This window comes from Dryobates pubescens, chromosome 33, assembly GCF_014839835.1.
Source record: "Dryobates pubescens isolate bDryPub1 chromosome 33, bDryPub1.pri, whole genome shotgun sequence".
In the NCBI taxonomy this organism is placed as follows: Eukaryota; Metazoa; Chordata; class Aves; order Piciformes; family Picidae; genus Dryobates; species Dryobates pubescens.
This window is the reverse complement of record NC_071644.1, coordinates 5,428,162-5,454,236: the sequence shown is the minus strand read 5'-3', so window position 1 is coordinate 5,454,236 and position 26,075 is coordinate 5,428,162. Positions and strand designations below refer to the sequence as shown.

Genomic DNA, 26,075 nt, shown 5'->3' with positions numbered 1-26,075 from the left:
GTGAGACACAGAAGCAGTGTGACACAGTCAAGGAGGCTATTTGAGAGGGAGGCACAATTATGCAGAGTAATTGCTTTATAAATGTTTAAAAAGCTCTGTCTCAGACCCAAGAGCCTTAGATAAATTCATCAATCGCCTTGGAAAGTAAGAACTCCTCACCAAGGGAGCAATCTCACAATTAATTTTTACTTACAGTTAACATTTGGCCCCATTTTCTATGCCATGAGTGACAGGCACAGATAACACCTTTAATGAAGGCTGTGATATTGGAGACACTCACAGCATATCCCTGCTGTGAGTTCCTCCCTCATTACACACTGCTTACTAAATTCTCAGGAAGAACAGAGAATGTTGATGTAGAAGACATTTGCTGTACTGAAATGGGTGATGGCTACATACAGCAAGACTCCTTTACCACAACTGAGATGCAGGAACCATTCCAGGTTCCAGTGGCCCTGCACAGGGGTGCACTGTTCCAGCACTGACTTACTTGACATCAGTGGTGATTTTAAGCCTCCGAATGCCAGGTGTTGGGAACTGGCGAGAATTCAGGTAGGAAATGTGCTGCATGGCCTTGTCAACTCTGTCAATGTCATCCCCCTCTATGCTCACTGTTGACTGACTTGGATTCATGTGGATCTGAAACAAGATGGGGAAAAAAATTAATAAGAGAATACTCAACCAGTAACATGAGCTGGTAATGGAAGCTGGGAGTTCTGCACTGCTGAGCCTGGTAAATGCTGGGATAATTACAGCTGTATCCAAAGCAGTAAAGCCATTGTTTAGTGGCCCTGTAGCACAAAGACTAACTTCCCTGTTCACTTCATCGCCACTCAGCTTGGGAAACTTCACAGAACAGTGTAGGTTGGAAGGGACCTCTGAAGATCATCAAGTCCAACCCCCTGCCAGAGCAGGGTCACGCAGAGCAGGTTACACAGGACAACATCCAGGCAGGCTTTGAACAACTCCAGAGATGGAGACTCCACATCTCTGGGCAGCCTGCTTCAGTACTACAACACCATCAACATAAAGAAATTCCTCCTCATGTTTAGATGGAACTTCTTTGTGTTCAGGTTTGTGCCCATTACCCCTTGCCCTGTCATTAGGCACCACTGAAAAAAGCCTGGCCCCATCACCCTCCTTTGAGTATTTAAAAGCACTGACCCAATGCTCTCAGTGTTTCCTCATCGGAGAGACGTTCCAGTCCCCTCATCACCTTTGCTGTACCCTCTCCAGCAACTGGGACACCAAAATTTGGCCAGCAAACCCAGTAAGTATTAACAGCAAAGCAATGTCCGTGCTCCCCTTGAGTCAACTTTACCTTCACACCCTTGCCAGTGCCATCAGCCATCTGCAGATCCAGGCCCTCTTTACAAGTGTACAGGCAATCAATCACCTTCTTGTTCTCCAGTTTGCCAGAACGAATCATCAAACCTGCCAGATTGCCTCGGAAGAACTGAGCCATGTGGAGTTCACCACCTTCATATGGGAGAAAAGGAACAATCTTCACATTTTGATTCTTCTCACTTTTTTCCTCTCTTGTAAAACAACAAATATGCCTCTGGTACCAAAATATTATATACATGCAGGTTAGTTTTTTATCCATTCTGGGTGTTAACCTTATGTTCAAGCATAAAGAAAGAATTCAACAGTTCACCATGCACATGGCCTTCAAAACAGCTGTGGCCATTTTGAACTGTGAAACAAAGGCCAACATTTCCATAACAAATTTCTTGAATGAAATTGCCCATACAGGAGGTGGTGTCTTCAGAGATGAGACAGAATGAATGAGATGAACTCTGAAACCTGAAATCTTCCTGCTGGGGTAAACCCTCCCACTAGCTGGTTCTCTACCAAATGGGCAATGCTTTTCTGGATAGAAGACAACGGCATCCTTCCTCTCAGTTACGTACATCTAAACACATCCTGACAGGCTCTCCTCACACTCAAAGGATAGAAACAAACTTCACAAAGTCATGCAGCTCATTCTGAAGAAAGTGTCTAAGACTCGTTGCTCCCCTCTAACAGTGCTGCCTTCTCTGTATGGACTCAAGCAAGTAGTTTAAACTCAGGCACCTCATTTTTAGATGTACCTTGAACACACTTCTAGCAACACACACTAATTTTGAGCGTCTCAGCTCAAGACACAAAATCCACTACGAAAATAACATCCTGTAGCCAACCTGGAATGCCTGGTAGGCAAAGATTTTGTGCCTACTCATTATCATTAAAACTTGACATAATCATTTTCTGATCAAAGGAGTATCTACTGTAAAGTACAGGTCTGCCTTTGGGTTATGCACAAGTAACTCAACTAAATACCAAATTAGTCTTGCTTCAAATGGGAAGCATAGCTACCTGACTTCAGAGGTCTCTCCTAACCCACTGAATCATTCTATGATACACACATACCTACACAGATACATATACTTGGATTTCTATACAATGAGGTGCATTGAGGATTTAAGAAACCACAGCTGATATTTTACATCAGCAACTTATTTTACACCACTTCACTGGACTCACAACGGGTGCCCATTTGTATGTGGATGTGTGTTTGGGTGCAACCAAAAAAGAACAAATTCAAAGAAAAGTCAAAAAGAAAGAAAAATAAAAAATAAAATCAGCTGATGAAGCTCTGGAAATAAAAGCACAATGAAGAAACAAGCCTAGGAGAGGATTATGTGAAGGTCAATGGCCCGAATGCAATGCCTGCATTTCATGCTGTGTGTGAGATGAAGCAATGTCTTGGCTTAAAACCGAAATAAAACAGTAGGGAAAAAACTCCAGCAACCTGCAGAGGTCTCAGGCACAGTTTCATTGTCATTTTCATTTCCTGTATAGTCTGTAGAAAAGCAAGACAAAGAATAGGACAAGAGGGAAAAGAGCAAGTAGTTACAATTTGGCAAACTTTCTTATCACAGAAAATACACAGCAGCACTTCCCCCAAAACGTCTGCTTACACTTGACCCAGCTTCTCAAGGATTAGGAGACCTTTGGAACACTAACAGCTGCAGTGCAGGAAAGAAGCATTCCTATGTTGTTACAAGAACATAACATTCACAACAAGACAACCTGAAGAGCCCCCGCCTCAAGCTGCAGTAGAAACAATCATACTGGAGAAGATGTTAACCACAGATACCCCACCTCACACCAGCCACTATTAGTAATGAGATACAGGTCATCCAGTGCCTCAATTGATTTTTCTCCTCTCTCAACTGCTAAAGGAGAAATTAAGGTGAGATCCAGCCTGTATCAGCAAATCACCCAAAGGCATTAAATGCTGATCAAAAGGAGCCATTACTGACACAGTTTTATTCTTTTTTTTTTGGGTAGTAGTATCACAGGTATTAAGCTGTCAATTTATCAGATGGAAGTGTCTCACTGGGGAAGCACCAAAAATGAAACCCAGCTTTTAATCTTTTAAAAGAAATGTTAAAAGAACTTTTTCCAAAGCATCAAATCTCTCTTTCCTTCAAGGTGAGCTGCATATATAACTTAGAGCAGCCTGGATTTACTTTAGAATCTTGGAAACACAAAGAGGAGGGAGGCTTTTTGCACTAACTTCACTCCTTTGGCAGGCATTTATCCCCTTGTGTTTTAATCTCCTAACAACCAGGCTTTTTGGTGGAATTTCTCAAAGGCAGCACCGCAAGTTCTTGTATTCCAGACTCCTGGAATGCTCCTACTTCAGTCTGCTGTCATTACAAAGAAAATTCTCATGGGAAGAAATTAAAGAATCATATAATGGTGCCAATATGAAAGCAGAGAGTTTTTTAAACTAAACACATATGCTTTTGTTAGGATGCAGAACATATATGGAAGCCATCACAATCCATACACTTAGCTGGAACAGAGTTTCCAAGCTCCGGTTTCTTGAAACCCAGCCACTATAGCTTCCCTTTGAGCTAGAAGAGATAGTTGGAATGTCAGAAACAGAGTGAAATAAACTATGAAGAAAATAATTAATTGACTCAAAGGGAAGGACAACAGAATGAGTTTAACACTGAAATAAAATTAATACTGAAAGACAGTGAACTTGTCACAGAAGAGTTAATTTGATGGAGAGGGTACTTAGACAACTTAACCTCCATTCACGCTTCAAAGCCTTAAAACTCCAAGAGAAAAGAGACATTAGAGGACAGAAGACTTAATTTGATTAACATGTCTCCAAGCTTTCCCTTTGTCTTCCATTCACAAGTTGCTTCTATGTATTATTACAGACTGCAACTACAGTCCATCCTCTGAACTACAGCCACACAGGAATGATTTAACACTGGTTTATCTCTAACCAAAAAGATGTGCTTTATCCCAGCGGAGGTCTAATTTGATCAGCAAGCAAACATTTCAGTTCAGGACTGTGAAGCAAAAGCTTTGTTACAAAGGTCTCTGGTAACCAGTCTCCATGTTCAGATGCATTCTTCTGCTCCTCAGGCTTTGCAGAGTATGTTACACAAGAATTAAAGCACACGAATCAGCATTTCACAGATTGTAGAATACCAAGTTTTAAGCCACAGTCTGCATACACTAAGGCAGATACTTTCTATGTTTATTTTTTAAGCAGAAATGGTAAAAATATCCAAGAGAGGCAGCATCACTGTGTTGCTTCACTGAACTGTCTGCTGGTCCTGCTTCTATTTATGAGAATGCTTATCCTACAATATGCTTTTTAACCTACTTGAAATTAAGTGTTCTGCTTAGTAATCTGAAGTACCTGACCTACTCTTATAATTGCTATTAAAAATAGCTAGCTACATTCCCATGGTTACCACAAAATTCATTTTGATAGAATGCTGCTTGGCAAGTACCTTCCTATTCCACAGGCACCTGTGGCCAACAAGCAAAAAAAACCCCAAAATATGGAAAAAATTACTGAAAGAGGAAATGTGTGATACTAGCCAGGAGCAGAACTAATCTGCAAAAGACAAAACAAGTTACCTTTCAGGCACTAGAAAATCTGCTACGTAAGTCCAAGATTTCATTTTTAAAAAGAGATTTCATTTAAAGAGGATTTCAATTAAAAACCAGAACATTTCATTTAAAAAGAAAAAAAAAATAGTTGTTAATTAAAATTATTAACAATTGTCAGCAGTTACCTTGCCAGCATGCTCCAACTACTAGCTGTGTTTCTATCTTTGAAGGATGAAGCGGGTAATCTTCAGTCACTGGGAAAGGATCATAGGAAACACCATCTACATAGAGTGTCACTGCAGGGAATTCGACATTGAGGACGTAATGATGCCACTCTTTGTCACACACCTGAGTGAAGAAAAGGTTGGAATGATTCTCAATCAGCTAACTGACTGATGTGATGCACATTCTGCATCCCCACACACACAGCCTGCCTATAAGCCTGGACAGACATATTTATGTTTCTCACACGTGGCATGCATCTGAGAAAAGCAAACCAACTGTCAAACATTTATAAATAGTTTCTTTTCTTCTATTGCCAATCCAGGAAGCTGCATGTGTTTTCCTTCCTTTCATTTCTGTAGTATCTAATAACAGCATCTTTCCATTTCAATATACACATCCACATGCAAACACGTTCTGAAACGCTGTTATAATACAATATGACTTGGCAAAGGACCTCTGCTTGCTGAGAGGGATTATTTGGAGAAAAACATGACTGTTTTGAATAGAAGAAAGCCTTCCAAAACAGAATCATTAATAGTGAAAGCTGATTAGTTTTGGGAAAGTAACAATCTTCCCATAAGGATGTATGTGGGCATTTTACCATGAAAACAGTACACACTGCCCTGCAGAGAAAACAGGATATAGTCAAGCATGTTAGAAAGTGCCTCATTGTTCAGGGAACTGGCAAAACAAAGCTGTAACAGCAACCTAAAGTAGCTAAAAGACCCTTTATAAATGCACAGATACACAGGGTTATTTCACCACTCAGATCCAGGGGGCTGGAAAAGTACACAAAATACTTAGTCCCTTCTGTCTCACTCTTCATGATCATAAACATAACGAAATCACTGAAATAAGTTATGCAGATCTTAGCAGGACCAACGTCAAGATTAGTTATTAAAGCCTCCACTTTCAGCTCTAAACCAATTAAGCATACATGACTGAAAGAATAAAGACAACTCCTCTCTAAATAGGAAGCAGAAAGTACCTGCATCCCTCAGAGGCCTATTAACTCTATTTTTATGGAGTAAAATCTAATTAAGAACTGATTTGTAGCTACTGCTCACGTGTAAAAAGTCACCAGTTTTGTTTTAGTGGGAAAAAGGATTAAGAAGGCAAATTCTTCTCTTATCCTATTAACAGTTTGGAATGTCACATGCTCAGAAGTACTTTAATACTATAAACAAACTGTAATATTTTTGTTTTCTCATGCACACTACTGTAGATAGGATTCAGTGAAGATGAATGCTATCACAGCCACAAGATTCATATTGTATTTTGACATATAAATCCACATTTTCCTACCTGTCAAGACAATGACTTGCACTTTATTTACTCAGTATCTCACAGGGCTTATAACAAAACCACTGATGTAGTATTTTATGTTCAAGATGAAAAGATCTAGATGAACCTATTTCTGACAACTGATCACAAACAAAGTCTTGTCGGGTTCTATAAAACATGACATCAGAAGTCTGGAGTTGAAAAAGTACTTAATTAATAACTGGGTTATCAGGGAGTTCAGTTTCCCATGGTTTTCATAGAATGGTTTGGGTTGGAAGGAACTTTAAAGATCATCTAGTTCCAAGTCTCTGCCATGGGCATGGACAACTCCCACTGGACCAGGTTGCTCAAGGCTTCATCCAACCTGGCCCTGAACATCTTCAGGGAGGGGGGCACCCATAGCTTCCCTAGGGTAACCTATTCCATTGTTTCACCAACCTTATAGTAAAGAATTTCTTTCTGATCTCCAGTCTATATGTCCCCTCAAGCTTCAATCCACTCCCTCTCATCCTTTCCACTACAAGCCCTTGTAAAAAGTCCCTCCCCAGCATTCCTGTAGCTTCAGGTACTAGAAGGCAGCTCTAAGGTCTCTCTGGAGCCTTCTCTTCTCCAGGCTGAACAGCCCCAACTCTCATAGTCTGTCCCCACAGTAGAGGTGCTCCAGCCCTCTGATCATGTTCGTGGCCTCCTCTGGACCCACTCCAGCAGTTTCACTGCATTCTAACATCTTACCAAGTGCCCTTCCAAACTTACTTCATTGAGTTTCCAGTGAAACTCAGCAGGTTTGTAAGTTTTTCCCTCTGAAGGATCTTGGCGGAAGAGGAAAACAAGGCGGCAGTTGTGCACGTAGAGCGTGTAGTGGTGCCGGTTCATATCTGCAAAGCAGTTTGCATTTATGTTATTATTTATTATTATTATTTTCTGTAAACCTAAGGAACCCCCCCAGATATACCTGTTCTGCAATTACACACATCCCCAAGCAACTGACAGGAAGAAACAAACATAGAAGTGAAACAGGCAAGGTAAGAAGGACATGGAAGGTCTGTAAGACTAATTAGGGTGAACACTCTTAAAGAATCCATGAGTAACAAACTGTACAAGCAGACATATCTATCTCCCAATTCCATCTAAACCAAGGCATAGGACTGAAAACTCACAGAGATAAACATGTCAGCAAGAGAAAAAGAGTAAGAGCTAGATTTATAAATAGAAGAGCTTCTTTTTGTTACAAATGAGGAGCTCCTGCCACATGAAATTACTGTTTTGAAACAGGTACAGCTCATGGCAGGTGGACAGGCTTTCCTAAGAGAAAACAGGATAGCTGTAGCTCTAAAGGATGAATCATTTGAAATAAATACAGAAGTGAGACACTAGGGAAACAGGTGAGAGTAAGAAAGGGAAATATTGTCTACATCATCCACTCCATGGCATGGCTGAGTCAAGAAAGCAGAGAATGAAAAAATACCAAACTCATGCGAATCCTTCAGCCTGAAGCATTAAATCTTCCTGCACTGTTCCAGTGCAATATATTCTAAATTGCCTCCCTCCAGCACACCTAATTCCTGTCTTTTAATATTGCAGAACACACCACTAAAAATGAAGGCAAATTAGATTTATACTACCAGAAATGATCTGTAGCAAAAATTACAAGGTTAGGTCAAACCAAGGAATTAAAAAAGGAAAACTTGTTTGGAAAGTTTATTTCCTATGTGCTATGAACCAGCAAACACTCTGTTTACATCTGCCTTTTTTCCTCCAGTTCACTCCCTTCAATGAATCAAAAGTTTTGGGGTTTGATTAGCAGGAATGGGTGAAGGTAGGGAAGACAGAGTAATTGTACCTTGTTCTGAATAAGACTCATTTTTCTCCTCTTCAAAGAGAAATGCTTTTAAGGTACTATCAATACTGCTAAATCTTTCTTATTTCCAAATGAAATTTAAAATCCATTCAGTGTGGTTTCCTCTGGCAAATCTTGCAGCAGGTTAACTAAAGCATCTTTCTAATACATTGAACAAATCCACTGTTCCAGCTAACAAAGACAAGAATTCTTTTAGCCCCATTAGAGAGCAATTATGGAAACACGGTTATCATATTTCCTTATTAATGACATCTTCTAAATGTCTGTAGCAGTCAGAGAGACTGAAATTATGCATGGAGTGAAAAAAAAAAATTATCACTGGGGAAAAATGAAATAATCTCCTTCCAGCAAAAAAAAGAAGACATAGTAGCAAATGCTGTCCCCAAACCTGATATATGTATCTTAACGATTTGAGGCAGCATCAAGAATAAATCTGTCTTTGGAGACGCAAACTGAAGACTGCATCGCCAGAATAAATCATCTCCCACGACAAAAAGGAATGCATGATGCAAATTCAAACAGAATTAGAACAACAAGTCTGCCTAATCTGAAGCTAGATAATCTGTGGCTGTGCCTATAGGTAAGCACAGACTTTTACAGTCCGTTGCATTTCCAAGGAAAATCTAAGGCAGGGTTCTCACCTGCGCTGCCACGGCATCTGAAAACCACCACACAAACCCCCACAGTGAAATCATTTGCATCTGAAGTACTGACAAACCTGTCTTGTCTGAATTGCACAGAATTGTCTCTTTCTCTTTGGTTCCAGGCCCGTGCCTCATCCACACTGAAATCATGAAGGGCTCTTTTAGATTGACTGTGACAACACCATCTGGAATCTTCACAGCTTGTGTACCATTAAATTCAAACACTTGGTCACTGTCATGACCATTATCAGTAGGCAGTCCTATTGTCCAGTTAGCAGCACTACTTGGAGGGGGAAGCAGCTCGACTGTGCCAGAAGCAGCACCTACAATAAAAACAATCAAATGAAAAAAGGCGGAAATGAAAAAGATTGGTTTCAAACTGGTTTTCCGAGCACTAATTTCCCAGCAATGTCAGAATTAATGGTTGGACTGGATCTTAAAGGTCTTTTCCAACCAAAACAATTCTATGATTATCACCACCAGCACACAGCAAGCAATTCTCCTTTCAAATAATGTGTCACTAAGAATAGAACACCTAATATAACAATGTCCTCCATACATTTAACTTCTGGGTAGATGACTAATCTCATGGAGATTGTTTTGCTTAGTATCTCTACATCTGTAAAATCCTATTTTGCCTGTAAGAGTTGTAAGACTAATATCCATCCAGCTGAAGAGGGCTGCATAAGCACCCTCTCCCTGATCACTGCCTAACAATATCCTAGTCAAGAGCAATGATACCCAGCAGGTGCTTGGCATGCTGGGTTTTTTCCTCCACTTCAAGCCTAAATCATTATCATCACAGTGACCTCAACAGGGAATAGCTTACGAATTGCTTGTGCCTCTTCTAGGGCTGTTCACACTTTCAGCTAACTTCAGCTGAAGACAAATCATCAGTGATAATTAGCCCTGCAATCCCAACTCTTCCATATTGGCCACAGAAGATTCCTAAACTTTTCAAAGGACCTTTAACTGGAGGAGACACAGGTGCCAAGGTGCCCTTTACTCCTTGGGTTAAGCATTGCACAAATGCAACCAAGCCAAGCAAACTGTTTTAGCCAAACCACACTGTCTTGGCTTTCTCATCTACTTTTTCACCATGTATTTCTTAAATTGGATCCTTCACATCCATCATGCCTCAGAAAAACCTCAGAGAGGTTTTAACAGCCATACCCTTCCACACACATGTAATTCTTTCAGCTCTTCAGTCTCCTGTAGGGAAATTATTTGTCTACGTAAGCTAGTGAAGAGGCAGAAACAAAAGCCTTCACTGCATTTGAGAATCATTTAGAAGTCACCTTCAGCTAATTTCATGCCTTTTATTGCTTGCTAAGAAAGAAGCTGGAGGAAACTACACGCAAATGAAGCCTTTATCCACTCATTGACTTGTGGTCTAACATAACAAAGATAAACTAAGAAGCAAGAGAGATGACTCAATTTTAAGAAAAGTGTTCTTACCACAGAGTCTGTGAATGGATTTCTCTGAGTAGGTGTCTCTGTCACAGCCCTTCCCAATGTGATTGGTTTCTAGTTCAACTGTTGCTTCAACAGAGGTTATGGGCTCATCACACGTCTCCAAACGCATGCCAGGGAAGAGAGCTAAGGAACCAGTACCAGGCTCATATTCTATTCTTTTGCTCCAACCTGTGCATTTATCCAAAGAAACAACACCAACATTTAACTCAAGGTACTGGCAAATGCCAAAGGCAGATAGGAAGGAGGGCAAACTAACCTTGCCAGCCAGGCTTGCATGTAGGCTTAACGCTAATTTTAACCAGCACATCCTCAGCAGCTCTCTTCTTCCCACAGTCATAGGCTGTTACTGTCAGTTTGTACTGATGTTCTTTGCCATAGTTTAACTTTTCTGTGTTTTTTATGTAACCTGACATACACACACAAAAGCAATAATCAGATGTCAATATCTGCTCATTCCTCAGTCACTGTCACAATTAAATGCATTCAGATACCACCTACATACTTGATGCAGGTACCAAGGCTTTAATAGACACACCTGCAAGTGAATTAGCCCTTCACTGTTTGACTTCTTAATGCCAGACATCAGGTACTGGTCCTTAAAAATGCCATAATCCCAGAAACAGCACATGTACACAGAACAGCAGGTATAGACTTAATCAAACCCTTTACAGTATATCACTCAAAAAGAAACTGTTCATAGCTGGTAACTGACACACAAACTGGCAGACACATGCCAGGATTCTCCAGCCTTTTTAATTTGCACAGCTGTACAAATTATCCATTGGCAACACAGATCCCCAAAACCTCAAACTTAAAGCCCACTAAAAAATGTTTTGCTTTGCTTAATCAGATTTTGAAAGGTCCACAGATAAACTGTGGAAAGGAAATAACCTCAACAAATCACTACACTTCAAACCCAATAACTATGATAATCTCCAGAGTCACATACAAGCATCTCAAATGTGAAAAGCACACACATGGAATCCAAATTCTGAGAGCTAATTAGCCAAAGCTACCCTACTACAGAACAGAAAACTACAAGGGCAAAAAAAAAGCCTACTAGGAGCTGGTTTCAAGCAGAATACAGCTCCCATGTTTTCTGTATTTTGAAAAGCATTTCACAAGAAACAACAGACATGCAACAGACCATCTGCTCCTTACATCAGTAGATAGTACACAGGACTGGCATTGAAATCCATCTCACTTCTCATTATCAGTTCAAACTGCTGAAGGGAATGTGGCCATTTAATGATCTGTTGTAGCAAAGGGCTAAGAGAGGACTGCTGCGGTTCTACGCCAACCAGTCTGAAGTGCTGTTCTTAGGATGGCAAATTACAGCAATTCCCACTCCATCTCACATCAGAGTCTTACCATCTTTGTCAATAGCAAAAGGTACATCCGGAGTTACAATTTCATAACTGCAGATCTGGCTGAACTGTGGTGAACAATCTGCATCCACTGCTTCCACTTTGAGGATGTTGTCATACCTCTTCCCTTCAATAGCAGTTGCTTTGTACGACTTCTCTTTGAACACAGGAGCGTACTCATTGACATCATTCACCTGGATATGGACTGTTGCCCTGCAAAGAAAACAGAAAGCTCAGCTTCCTATCTACTGCAAAACTCCAGTTCATGCAAGGAGCCTGCTAGAACAGCTCCCTCTATTACAGATGAAGCTATCCTTTGAAATTTAAGCTCCTGGGAAGGAAGTGATCAATGACTAATAAAACAATCTCAACTACCCTCCCTAGGAAAGCAGTGGATGTTCTCCCAGTGTGTTCCTACATAATTCATTGTAGCTTTATGCTTCCTGTTGCTGTTTATTTGCAAATGAAATACAAATGCTTGTATTGCAACTATTAAGTTGCCACCATTTTGCAGATACACAACAAAATACAGCTGTGACAAAATAGTCTTTTGCTTCCAGCAGCACAATCCTTCCTCTTTCCTGCTGTCAGATTATTTGATATAAACACCAATTTTTATTCCATGTGAATAAAGAGTGACAGTTAAGACTGGTCTTAGAGTAAGAGCTCAGTCAAGTGCATTGGATTAGCTTTCTTTTGCTAATAAAGTACTGAGCTGTAAGTCAGTGAAAACTGGCTTATTTCTTGCATGTAGGAATGAGAGATCAGACAATTTAAATGGAAGAATCACAGCAGTAGAAGATACACTTTAACACATCACATAGTAGCTAGTTAGGTAATCCTGAACAAATTGGATCTTGAATTCTGTCTTTTCATGCCTGTCACTGATTGTTGGTATGTACAGAATAGGAAAACAATTCAGTTTCTGCCAGTGACCCACAGAGAAAAGGTGAATAACAAAAAGTATCTGGAATGTAAACTGATAAAGAATTCCATCACTACAATCCTTCCATAAAAGCAAAAGGTTTCCAATGCTTATGCAAAAAAAAGTCTTTAAGTATTTCTTTTATCCTGTGTGCTAAATAAATGCCACAAAAAAGAGCCTTCTCTACCAAACACATTTCATATTCTTGCCTATAAAAGCTAAACTCCAAAATGGTTAAAAGCCATTAAAAAAAACATATAATAGACAGCCCTGGGCCAGGAAAATTTCAGCAGTGGTTTGTAGGTGTAGATCTTGGAAACCCATCATCCTGCTGTGAGTGCAGAAGAGTTGCAGAGCACACTGCCAGATCTGTGCTGGTTCATTACATAGCTGTGAATTTGGATAACCATAATTTTCACTAGAGCCACCAGAAGAAACTTCATCTCTCAGTTAACCAACACAGATAGAAAAATAGGTAAATTCTGCAGTCTAGGTTCTACAGTTCTATCCAAATGAACAAAGACTGATTCCAACCAACCCAACAACATTTACTTCCATCTTTCCCTTTGAAATCTTCCTTCAGAAGTAAAATTGAATATCAAATAGGGCAGATCTATTTTCCATAAGTGCAATCCCTAGGGAGATAACTTCCTGCTGCTTGTTTGAAGCTATGGAGTAACAAGGTTGCATTTGTCACCACGATGAGAGCTGCTAGTCTGTTCTTCATCTTATTTACATCCTTCTTTGCTTCATACAAACAGTAATCTTCCACATGCTCTGCAGATGTTTATACCAGGGTGTTAAAGAGCTATTCTCAAGTAGATTTGCAAGAGAGCATTTTATATTGTGGTTTTCTCTTCAGACAAAGATTAGCTGAAGATTGCTTTGTTCTCGTTCTTTAATCTAGGCAGAGATGAACTTTATGCTACTCATCTTGAGGTTTATTTGGTGAGGCTGTCTGGAAATGACAGCAACATGTGTCCTTTGCTATTTTGTCAAGTTTTATACAGACTGACCTCTTGAACCAGTTATTTTGGCTTTAGGAACTGAACTCTGAACCACTGTCCAGGTCTGGTATCCTCCGCAAACTCTTTAGGTCAACTCAAGCCAGATTTGGACTCCACCAGCAGTTTTCCTGCTTCTATCCCCACATTATTTTCTAATAAAAATTCACAGAAAACCCAGGATAAAGCAGTATCATCTACACCCCCATTAAAAAGATGTCAAAACCAGTAAATTTCCATTTTCTTGCCATTTCTATTAGCATCACATGAAAGTCTTCCAGCATCAACACTTGGTTTACATTTAAATACACAGACCACAAATCCCCATGAGCTGGAGACTACTTGAAACCAAATTTCCCCTCAGCCCACCACAGACTGACTTACTTGTGGGATTTTTTTGCATTGGCTCCATCTGGTCCCTTTCCACAATCATAAGCCTGGATGGTGAAGGTGTAGTCCTTCTGGAGCTCACAGTCAAGCTTTTCTTTAGAGCGTATTATTCCCTCACCAGTGGATTTATCCACTACCACTGCTTCAAAGGGAACATTTTGCCCATGAATTTTAAATCCACAAATCTCACCTACAGGGTCAAAGTAAGAGAGGTTAGAACTGGTCACAATTGTTAGACTTTTTTTTTTTTTTTAAAAATAAATGACCAAGTATTTTGCAGCCAAGGGTTTGTGAGGGTCTGTGGACAAAGCAAGAGCACTGTGCTTTAAAATGGGTGATTTCTGGGAACTTTAGTAAAAAGAAGCACACGTCTGCCTTCCAAGCAACTTGTTTACTTTGCATCCATTCATGCAGGAGTACAAAAGAGAGAGAAATGTAGACAGGCATTTCACAGGAGTACTTGAGATAGCTCTAGGGTAAAAGTAGATCTTATGAGAGCATACAGCCAAGGCCACTGGTGTAATCTTCTATGCCAAGCTACTGGGAATAGCTGGGCAGCTTGTTTATTTTGACCAGAGCAAAAGGTTAAAATGCACAGTCACAAGTCAAGGGATGAAAAAGCTTCATGTATAGATTCAGCACCATAATTACAGAAATTCTGTCAACAGATCAAAGAACAAAGTCTTCCTGTGCAATGTACCTGGCTAAAATTAGGGAATCAAAATAAACTATTGAATGAGAAAGGTAGAAATACCAACTTCTCAGGCATCCATTTCAACAGCTATCTACTAACAAAGACCAAATATATTAGCCAAGGAAGCTCTCACATTGAGCAATGTAATAGGCTTTCCTTCCTACTCAAACTCCTCATCCTAACAAACTTGCCAGAGAAATCCCCTAGTAGGCCATTTTAAAACACACCTAAGCCTAAGCTTAGACTACAAGAGCTCTTCGCTGGCACAGCTAGGTCCGTCTGTCCTCACATTATCTGGACTGAGGCTAGCACACCTAGCTGTGCTAACAAAAGCCAGTCCATGAACAGGCTGATCACCTCCATTGTGGTTTTACCTGTATAACTTGTTATGTTTGAAAGGTGATTTCGTTACACCAACATTTTGCCATTAGACTTGCAGTGGTATCATGGTATCATGAATGCACTCCTCCTGTGAACATGTCTAGAGGCATTATCCTGATTTGAGACTACTGAAGGAAGTGGACTGCAGGGAAGATGTTCCAATGCTTCAGCAGTTCAGTATTACTTTACAAAAAAGTTCAGATGTCCCAATGAAGTCAGCTATCAGTGAAAAGATCAGAAAATACTTCTTTTCCCCAAAACAATCTCTTCGGTGTCCACAGAGTGTACAACAATCCCAAATGGTTCAAATGGATGTCTGATTGACAGATATTTCTAACCAAGGGTTTGGTTACATAACAGGTTTTTTATCAATATACTTTAAGATAGAAAAAAACTGGGAGAATAATAAATGGGACAAAAGAGCATGACAGGATCTTCTGTTTAAGTGCTGATTCCCCATTTCATAACCAAAGTTAGTAGGTTAATATTCATAAAAGGGATAGAAAGAACCCTTTATCACCTTCTTTGGTGACTGTCACCTCAAAACTCTCTAAAGGGAGAAAAGATAAACCCAAGTCAGTAACAGGAAAGGTTGAAAGGGAGCAAATAAGGAAAAGGCAAAGATGCACACATTACACAGAAAAGCTTTGGAAAAACTGTCTTTTAAAATTCCAGTGGTAATCTGCTGCAACTGTTACAATTTTAGAGTTTTAGTTATGTTAAAGATGATTTAATCTTTTAACTCCAGGCTGCCATTTGTAGAATTCTGAAATATTTAAGAAGTTTATCAAAAGGTTTTTTTGCTTTTTTCCCCTCTTTTTTTTTTTAAATACCAACTGCCAACCCAAAGGTATTTTCAAGCTTCCATGTTGATTAAGAACTATTCATACAGTAGAATTCACGTATACTATTCTATTTAAGGAAGACATGTTAAATAATCTAAACAGGATTTATTCTAGTACACTGAAACCACTATGTTTCTACAATTAAAAATCTTCACACTTCCCTTCCAGTTCCAGGAAAATTGTTTTAAATAGTCATGGGATTTTTGGGTTTCCACATACGTTTTTATCAGTGTAACACCTGGCAGTTGCAAAATTCACATTCTCCATCAAGCTCAACTGGACTACTGCCACGATTCTTGACTAAAACACATGTTTAGTGGTGATCCTAATGAACATAAAAGCTTTAACATAAGAAGCACAGGGTAGGGGAGCTATGTATTCTCCTAGCAGCCCATTGCTTTTCCATGTTAAAAAAGCAACCAACAGCTGCTATCATTTTTATTTCTGCTGCTGAAGGAAAGAGATTCAGGTGCTCAGATACAATCTGCCAGTACTGAGAACGCCCTGAGCAGCCTGCTTTGCCCCCTCCACCCACTCTAGAAGAGTATGAACTTCCCCAGTGTCCTGGAGCTTCCATCCTTAGGGGAGATCTCAGGTATCATGGAGTTATACAATGGTATCAGAGGACTGTGACAGGCACCTGAGTGGTTTCACAGTTCTGCTGGGAAGGGAGTTAACCCTGTCCTTTACTCCCTGGAAATCATAATTGGTTAAACCCCTAAACTATCACCTAATGCATCAATTATTTTTTACTGATTACCATCATCCTTGACCTGAATTCCAGTACATCAAAGCAGACTCCTACCCTTAAAATCACTTCTAGCAGGTCTCCTGTTCATTCTCACCTATTTCAGACAACTTTCAGTAGCAGTTATTCAAGTCTCCATCCTAGAGTGGCCTTAAAAAGGCAAATTGACAGTTTAGTATTGAAGCAGAAATATAGTTAAGGCAAATTACCTTCTAATGTATCATGATTCCTAGTCCTTCATTTTAGAGCAGCCAATTTCTGAAATAGCTCTCATTAGGTTCTCCCTGAAACTCACTTCAGGTAATCCCTAGACTTATCATCAGCTCTTTATTTTAATGCACCATGTATGCTGCCTCTTTGGCACCCACCTAATTTATTTCAGTCTGTTCTAGCACAGGTTATAAATATAATCCCAGATTTTCATGTGTCTTGGCAATAGGAGCATTCCAGAAAAACTTTACACTGCTTAAATTCGGGGCTGACACCACTGGTTAGCCGCAAGTGACATTCCAGCTGGAAGCTTTTGAATATTCCAGATCTCTCACTCCTGTACACCCACTCCCTGCTTCCTTCCAGCAACTCTAAACTTGAGAGTCAAGCATTGATGTGAAACATTGAGATTACATTTAGAAAAAAAAAAAATTAAAAAGGGGAAGGGAACATAAAAGCAGAAATCCTGATAATAAAAGAGGGAGAAGTGTATTAATGTGGCAGTTATCTATCTGGGACAAGGAGAGGCTGTTTAAAAAAACTATCCAGTTCTCAACCACCTGAAGGGACCTTTAAATCTGGCACCACCAACAATTTAGCTGCCCAGGCATTACATTTCTAGCTCCTAAGCATAAGACATAAATAAGCTCTCTGGTAAATATCTGTGTGTCTCCAGATGCTTTTTGAAGTGTAAAGCTCTTGCTCAAGGTGTACTATAGCTCAGCTCTGCCAGGTGTTTCTCAGAACAGTAACTGATCCAACACAGCCCTATTTTCCACTTCACGGTACTCAGGTTAACAGACCAGGTTCTTGTGACTGAGAAAGTTTCAATAAATAAAAGCTCTGAGGTAACTCAGGATCTAAGTGCTCTAAATATGCAAATGCAGAGCTCCCAACCTAACAGGCTTTTTTAAGCTCTCCCTTTTCAAAGTCTCTCTGCAATAAACAGAAGCAAAAAGCAGTAATTCTCTGGAAGTACTTCTCTTTTCTCAAAAACGTATCACAGACTGGTACAGAGCTATTTTAAGGCAAATAAGACAATTAATAGATTAATTATGCAGCATATATATATATAGGAATATATGTGCTTAATGCTTTTTCTCACTCCATCCTGCAGTGAGACACATTACTGAAGCAGATTTCTAACTCTCCTAATCTTAGACCAAAATCATGATCAATCTTTAAGTTAGTTTATATTTGTTCAGCTAAATAGACTGTAACTGGGACAGAACTTTACTGTGCTGTAACCACAGTTGACAAAACATTTCATTTTACAGATATATCAGGTTTGTGGAATTTATATTAGCCAGAAAACACAAGAGTGATTTTCTATCCTAAAAGCATTCTGTGTTTCTCCTTTCCAGTGCAGCACAATTAAATAACAGTAAGGATTTGGTAGAATGTTAAGGTTTGGTTATTTTTCACTGGTTTCTCTCTTTCTGAATTGTTATGTAATGATGTAAAATAACTACACAGTCATAAAAATACTTGTCTCTAAACTGGGCATACAATCCAGTGTGTCCACTAGGCACTCTCAAACTTTGGAGTCAGCTATCCCTCTACATTTTATTAGATACAAGGGGAAATTTCTTTACTGAAAGGCATTGGAACAGGCTGCCCAGGGAGGTGGTAGAATCACCATACCTGGAGGTGTTCAAGAAATGTGTAGGTGTGGTGCTTTAGGATATAGTTCAGTGGTCATGGTAGTTGGGTTATGGTTGGACTAGATGATCTTAAAGGTCTTTTCCAACCTTAATGATTCTATGATCCTATATTCTCCTAGCTCTAACCAAGCAGCAGTCTCCATGAGCATCATGGAAAGCCTCCCATATTTCAATACATTTAGTAGCATACAAAACTGTTAAAAAGCCAACTCATTCCAAATGTCACAACTGATGATAACTCCAGTTTGTATCTGTATGCACAACAGGTAGAAAATAAAATGCCAATAGAAAATAAAATACAAAATTTAAGGCATGCTTTAAACTTGCTGCAAAAATGGCTGAAACCCTACAGCAACAGAACTGCCTCTCGGGTTTGCCAAGCGGCTGTGCACATATTGTTGCACACACATTGACTCACTCGCTGGATATGACAAGATCAAAATCTTTATGTTTGACTACACAGTGTCATTCTTCTCTACACATGATTCCTTTCTGGCCTGATCCTGCTGAGCACTGCATTATAGGGGCCTTCTGCAGACAGGACGTCAGCACAGCTCCCTGCCCTACACAAACAGAGCTCGGTGGTGCGGCACGGAAAATGCCATCAGCGCTCGCCCACTGCAACATGTGAGCCACACACACCTCCAGGAGAGGCTGGCAGGAAGGCTTGGGAGATTTTTTTGGGGAGGATTTTTAAAGAATAAATAGAAGATTCTTCAAGATCACTTTCAAAGCTCTATGTATATTCATGCTCTAAGTCAAAAAATTCCCAACCCCTACAAAAATAGTCCTTGTGTCCCAGATTAGTAAGGGGAAAAAATAAACTATAAGTGATTCTCTCTAGGGGTGGGGTAACAAAGACTAAAACCCTGTTACAGGCACATTAAAAAAGCAAGGAAACATTTCTTTCCATGAGGGAAACACCTCAAATATCTTGCTAGCAAGACCCTGTGTTATCCTCTCATAACAAAACAAATTCAGTTATCAGACACAGTATTGTTTCAAAAGCAGTAAAAATTCAGCTCCTTTATTATACATAAAGAGAAAACCCTTACTGAGAGCCTCCGACATTAAACTGGACACAAATTAATGTACAATAGAAAAATGTAGCTGTCCTTTGGGGTTGTTTCTTTCAGCAAAACCATCTTGGAAATGTCTGAAATTGCTGGAATTCCAACACGTCTCTATTTGTAATGTAGAGAAGTTTCACGGAGGAAGGACAATGGTGATTGTCCTCTCAAGCAGATCTACAACAGTCATGGTACAAAAGCCCAATTCCAGAGGGGCACTACAGTTGGGCAGCACGATGAGGCAGCCTGGGCATGACCATCTTCAAACCCTGTCTTCAAAAATGTGTTGTTTCAGGTATGAAACCACACAAATCACCCTAGAAATAAATTTCTAGATAACCCTGCTTATTTTTGCACATCGGCATTTCAGGATCCTACCCACAGCACAGAGTGAGAACAGCAATAAAATATTTCTTTTACTTGCTCCACAGGTTGGTGTGCTACAAAGAATTTAAATGAACCAGTTTCAAGATATTTCAACATGCTCAAAAATGAAGGCAAGCAAAAAGCTCTATTTAAAATATTTTAAACCTGCAGAGAGTTCAAAAGTTTCACTGCTCAGCTAGGGGCACAGTTAATTAAAATCTCCAACCTTTTGAAGTATGAATAAATTTGGGTTTTAAGTAGGAATATAGCAGTTAGGGCTGAAGCAGCCATTGAATCCAGCAAATGCTTTGTTTTGCTGTGAAAACACATCACTGATCTAATGGGCTTCTCACACTTAAAACACCCACGAAGATGCTGCTGGACAACACCAGTGCTGTTCTCCATCCTGGGATACAACTGCAGCACCACCAACCAGAACTGGTAATGCTGATTCAACACATCTCCCACTTTTGGGCTCCTCAAAGACAGATTCAAGTATTGTTCCTTTTAATGTCAGACAAATACTTCAATGAGCTCCAAAGCAGAGTCAGGCAGCCCTGAAGGCAAATTGTATCCTAGACTGCATCAAGAAGAGTATGGCCAGGAGGTCAAGCGAAGGGATTCTGCCCCTTTACTCTGCTCTTGTGAGACCTCCCTCTCAAACACTGCATCCAGTTCTGGTGTCCCTATCCTAAGGAAGACATGGAGCTGTTGAAACAAGTCCAGAGCAGGGCCACAAAAATGATCCAAGGGCTGAAGCACCTCTGTTATGAGCATAGGCTGAGGGAGCTTAGGTTGCTCAGCCTAGAGAAGAGATCACTCTGGGGGACCTTCCAGTACCTGAAGGGATCCTGCAGGAAGGCTGAAGAGGAACTTTTCATAAGGATGTCTAGAGACTGGACAAGGGTGAATGGTTTGAAGCTGAGGGAGAGTAAAATTAGACTGGATCTTAGGAAGAAGTTCCTTAGTACAAGGGTGGCAAGACTCTGGAATAGGCTGCTCAGGGAAGGTGCAGATGCTGCCTCCCTCGGGGTGTTCAAGGCCAGGCTGGATGAGGCCTTGAGCAGCTGATTCTAGTTGAGAGTCATCCCTGCCCATGGCAGGGAGGTTGGAGTAGATGATCTCTAAGGGCCCTTCCAAACTAAACCATTCTATGATTCTCTAATTATGCAAGTCCTTGGTATCACTCTGCTGGATTAAAAAAAATTCCTTTACATTTTTTAGCATATTATTTTGTTTAGAATTAAAAATAACTATTTTAAAGTCCGTTGTTCTGCTGCTTAAGAACTGCTAAGTTTTGAAAACTAAAATACATAATGGAGAAACATTTAATAAAAACAACTTCCAGCTGCTGAAAAAAAAAGTTCATTAAATGAAAGCAGGCTTAAACAATTTAGACCACCACAATGGAAAAGCAGTCCCATTTGAAAGGATGCTTTGACACTAGATTTCCCTCAGCAAATTTGACAACAAAATTTTCTTAAAGCTTCATGATATCCAGCCCTCAAGAAAACTTTGCTATCCCTCAGGAGATATAAACCTGTCATTTTCAAAATCTATTCAGTGCTGCCAAACTACCAGTACTTTTACACTTCAAAAGTAAAGCACTTAAGAACTGTGAGAGATGATTCATATTCTCCTAGTCACCATGCATGCAAGTCAGCCTTCCTAGATTTCCCATAGACACTATACAAAACCAAACAAAAAAACAACCAACAGAACAGAAAAATTAAATACACACATGAAATTGAAAGCCTGGAATATAAAGTACCCTCTGGTCTGGATAGTTGGATACAGCTGTATATTTAAGGCTGAAATATGAAATAAATATGAAGCAAAACTCTGGTCCAAGGACAAACATTTCCTAGGATCTAAAAGCTTTGAGACATTATGCTGCAAGGGAAAACACACTAATTAACATATATCATTTGTCACCAAGAAAGCATTTCCACTTCTTAAAACAATCATGCAGATGAATTCTTTACCTGCAAATCGCAGAGGTGCGTCTTTGTCCAGGGCTATTAAAGGGGGGTCCAAGAGCACTGTGTTGTCATTCTCTGTAACTATACCATGATAGGTTGTCTCAATCCATGGCTTATGTTTGTTAACTGAAAAGAAAACAAAGTACAAAGTCAAAACTTTTGATGCAGATAACTTCTTTTAAAAGTGTTTTATGATACTGATTCAACTATTTCCCTCTTACCTTTCTCTAAATCCAAACCATTATTTTACTCAATTAAAAAAACTGAGAGAAAAATCTCTGCTAAATGTGTTCAGAAGGGTTCAGCGTCCCTATGGGCTTTCCAGAAGTAACTCAAAGAGTCTAAATTAGTCTTGGAACTATGCTGGGATTTAAGATGCCCCTGAAGTGCAATTCACAACCTTCTAACAGAGCTGGTGAGCTGCTGCTATCAGTGCCAAGAGTGACACTAGAAAACCCTATATTCAGCACCAGGTGAAAAAAAGACTGCCCAACGTCTACTCTTTAATCCAACAGAAATGCAGATTTCAAGCACTGCTGGAAGAAGGCATCAAAATCTCAGGCTTTCATAGAATCACAGAATGACTTAGGTTGGAAGGGACCTTAAACATCTACTCCACGGGCAGGGATGCCTCTCAACTAGACTCGGCTGCTCAAGGCCTCATCCAACCTGGCCTTGAACACCCCCAGGGAGGAGGCATTCATATCCTCCCTGGGCAACCCATTCTAGAGTCTTGCCACCCTCATACTGAGGAAATTCTTCCTGAGATCCAGTCTAAACCTAATCTCCCTCAGCTTCAAACCATTCCCTTTGTCCTGTCAGTAGACACCCTTATGAGAACTCCATCTCCAGCCTTCCTGTAGATTGGAACATAGCTATTAGGTCCCCACCGGAGTCTTCTCTTCTTCAGGCTGAACACCCCCAGCTCCCTCAGCCTGTCTTCACAGCAGAGGAGCTCCAGCGCTTGGATCATCTTTATGGCCCTCTGTCATCTAACAGAATGCCTTAAAAATCTGAGTAAAAGACGGGTTACTTTTTCTGTCGCTTACTTAGTAGTTGCTTTAAGAGAATGGGAAACTCCACTAAAAGATTATCCATACAAGTATCCTTCATCTCTGCACGACAGAATGTGTAAATCCATCACTTCAGCATATTTAAGTCTTCCTCTGCCGCAGTGAAATGCAGCATCTTTCCTAGACAGCTTGCAAAAATGGTGTTTTTTTCTAGCACATCACAAAGGACGCAAAGAAGAATTTATGTTATCTACTTGGGTAGCATTCTGCTAGACAACAATCCAATGTGAGAGAGCTGTGATTTATTAAATATTTATCTTGATGTTACACTCTCCAAAGATAAATACAGTTCATAGTCCACAGAACCAGTATTTGTGATGAAACAACCAATTCCTCTTGACACTTGGATATCCTGTTTCTCTTAGCGTAGCTCTCTTCACGCTGAGGTTCTACATGCATCACTTCCACCTAAGCTCTTCTGGGCAACACACATCTGCTGCTTCAAAAAAAACCTCTGAGGCTACCACATATCCTTGCTTCCTAAATTAATGTTATTTTCCAGATCAGATTCAGAAGCCTATGCAAAACATTCACAAAACTGCTCCTCTCCAGACAGAGCCAAGTCAGCTTCAGCAAATGATGGACAGTCACATATAAAACATGTTTTGCTAGAGGGAATAACAGACATATCAAACAGCACTCAGTAGGTGACATCACCCAGAGTTTAGTCTTCGTGAGATGAAGTACTTCTGAAATAAATGCCCTTGCAGTCACAGTGAAGTACATAGCACAGCCAGAACAGTGGTACACAGTTGAGTCCTGCTATGTCACAGAATCATAAAATGGTTTGGGTTGGAAGGGACCTTAAAGATCATCTCTTTCCAACCCCCTTGCCATGGGCAGGGACACCTTCTACTGGACCACGTTGCTCAAGACCTCATCCAACCTGGCCTTGAACACCTCCAGGGAGGAGGCACCCACAGCCTCCCTGGGCAACCTGCTCCAGTGTCCCACCACCCTCACTGTTAAGGAATTTTTCCCTAACATCCAGTCTAAATCTATCCTCTTCCAGCTTAAAGTAATTGCCCTTTGTCAAAAGTCCCTCTCCAGCTTTCATGTAGATTCCTTCAGGCACTGGAAGGCCACTATAGGATCACCTCTCTGAAGAATTACAGACTGTCAAGGAGGCAGAGGTATAAGGCTAGCATTGTCTGAATCCTGCCTTTCCAACAAACTCAAATGGATTCACGATCTTTGCCATCTGCTTACCCAGAGGGATTAAAAAAAATTGTGATAAAAGGACACTTAAACAAATGATTAAACCTAAAGAACTCATACAGGAAACCGTAACACTCTGCCCCCAAGCTTTCATCTGCCATCTTTTACTGGTTAGCAGCAACAAACTGCTAGCCAGGATAGAGTACTTCCATGCATAATAGTGCAGCAAGAGAGAACTCACAACAAACTCCTTTAATGCAAACAGTGTTTAATTAGCACCGGGTGGTTTTACTCAGTATGGTAACACTATCTTTATTGCTTCAATCCACTCACGGGGGCATGCTTTCAATATTCAGCATACCAACTAGCCAGCTAAATGTCAGCCACATTGTTCCATTCACCCAGAAGCACACTGCTGCAGCACCCTCCAAGGAACTGTTTTAAAACAAACCTCCTCATGCTCAGAGGGACACATGTATCATTCCTCCCTTGGAGGGAATGCAACCAATAACAGAAGTGTGAGTCTCTAGTGAAGCAGGGCTCTCAAGTCGAATCTGCTTGAAAGGAAAGTGCTTCACTATGGCTGTCAGAAGCATGAGGAGGATGCAGTTGTGTATTTTTCAGTGCATATAGGGCAGCTGCACTTCAACTGAATGTATCAAGAGTCCTATCATCCCTTCATCTTAAGTCTATGCAAGGACCTGATATAAAATACTAAAATAGATCTCTGCCACAAAAACTTCCATCTCCATTCTAATGCTTCTGAACGCAGATGACAAATTGTTTAATTTTAAGCATCAGGAAACCTTGTCCTAATTTAGCAACCTAGAGTAAACCCCACGACTCTAGGGTAGTGAAGGCTGTAAAAGTTGAAGTACTGCAACCACATATGAACAGCATTATGAGTATGCTCAGCATCTGCAGAGTCTAGTGAACCTTCAAACAACAGACCCAGTTAAAAGCAAAGTCATGTCCTTTTATTGTGCTGTAGACAAATCATAAGGCTTCAACCCCTTTGTGTTTAGGAAGGCTAAAACATCACGAGATTTTAAAACATAAAGCTTAAATCCCTTTGTGTTTATGAAGGCTAAACATCACTGGGGTTTCAAACACCAAACTTACTGCTGAATACCCAGGAAAGGCCTGTTATCCATGTTTGTGATCTACTGACTCCAGCAGAACCACACACTGGAAGAAATTCCAAAGCTAGCTTGTGAAATACGAGGTACGGCTTAGGAGTGACACATTACTGCTTCCCTTGAATCAACTGTGAAATCAAACCAAGCACTGTTCTGATCTAAGTTGGCTTCGATATTGCAAAATGTTGGACTGAAAATGATCCTTTCACTTTTTCCTCTGTTACTGTGACAAAATTCCTGAAATCTAGAGAAAGTTGTTCCAAGACAGACTGTTAATTTCAAACCAAAATGCTCTGCCTATTCCAACTTGACTCTAACGAAGTGCCCTGAGCTGTTAATCTCCTGTCACTTCACTGGGATAAACTACCCTGGTTTCCATGAAATACAATATTCACACTATTTATAAGCACCTCAGCTGGAATCTGTTGTAAATCCCAACCAGCATTTAATCTACTCAAGCAGGGGAAACCACCCTGCACAATGCAAGGAGCTGACTTCTACTTGGTTTGTAGTGGCCAAAACCATTTAAAAGACAGTTCAGCACTCTTCTTCTTTCAAAGCTCATGCTAGAGCCTCTACTGCTGCCAAGGAAGACCTGAATGTGTACCTGCAAGGCGAGCACAAGCCGCTTGTCTAACCTGGCTTATCCAAAGATAATTGC

At 40.3% G+C, this 26,075-nt stretch overlaps 1 protein-coding gene across 4 annotated transcripts in view; it reads right to left on the bottom strand.

The window, feature by feature from the left end:
- The window catches only part of CLSTN1 (calsyntenin 1), a 38,288-nt gene that overhangs the window by 5,615 nt on the left and 6,598 nt on the right, over positions 1 to 26,075 (bottom strand). Inside the window, exons 2-13 of one of the 4 annotated variants that reach the window (XM_054175919.1) lie at positions 22,048 to 22,170; positions 15,680 to 15,709; positions 14,079 to 14,274; positions 11,770 to 11,978; positions 10,655 to 10,804; positions 10,381 to 10,566; positions 8,997 to 9,245; positions 7,174 to 7,295; positions 5,097 to 5,259; positions 2,795 to 2,845; positions 1,322 to 1,479; positions 491 to 639 (exon numbers count right to left, since the gene is read on the bottom strand). In XM_054175919.1, coding sequence (XP_054031894.1) covers positions 491 to 639; positions 1,322 to 1,479; positions 2,795 to 2,845; positions 5,097 to 5,259; positions 7,174 to 7,295; positions 8,997 to 9,245; positions 10,381 to 10,566; positions 10,655 to 10,804; positions 11,770 to 11,978; positions 14,079 to 14,274; positions 15,680 to 15,709; positions 22,048 to 22,170 — 1,786 coding nt within the window. The remainder of the gene's footprint in view (positions 1 to 490; positions 640 to 1,321; positions 1,480 to 2,794; positions 2,846 to 5,096; positions 5,260 to 7,173; positions 7,296 to 8,996; positions 9,246 to 10,380; positions 10,567 to 10,654; positions 10,805 to 11,769; positions 11,979 to 14,078; positions 14,275 to 15,679; positions 15,710 to 22,047; positions 22,171 to 26,075) is intronic. The other 3 variants (XM_054175921.1, XM_054175920.1, XM_054175922.1) reach the window with 3 other exon arrangements.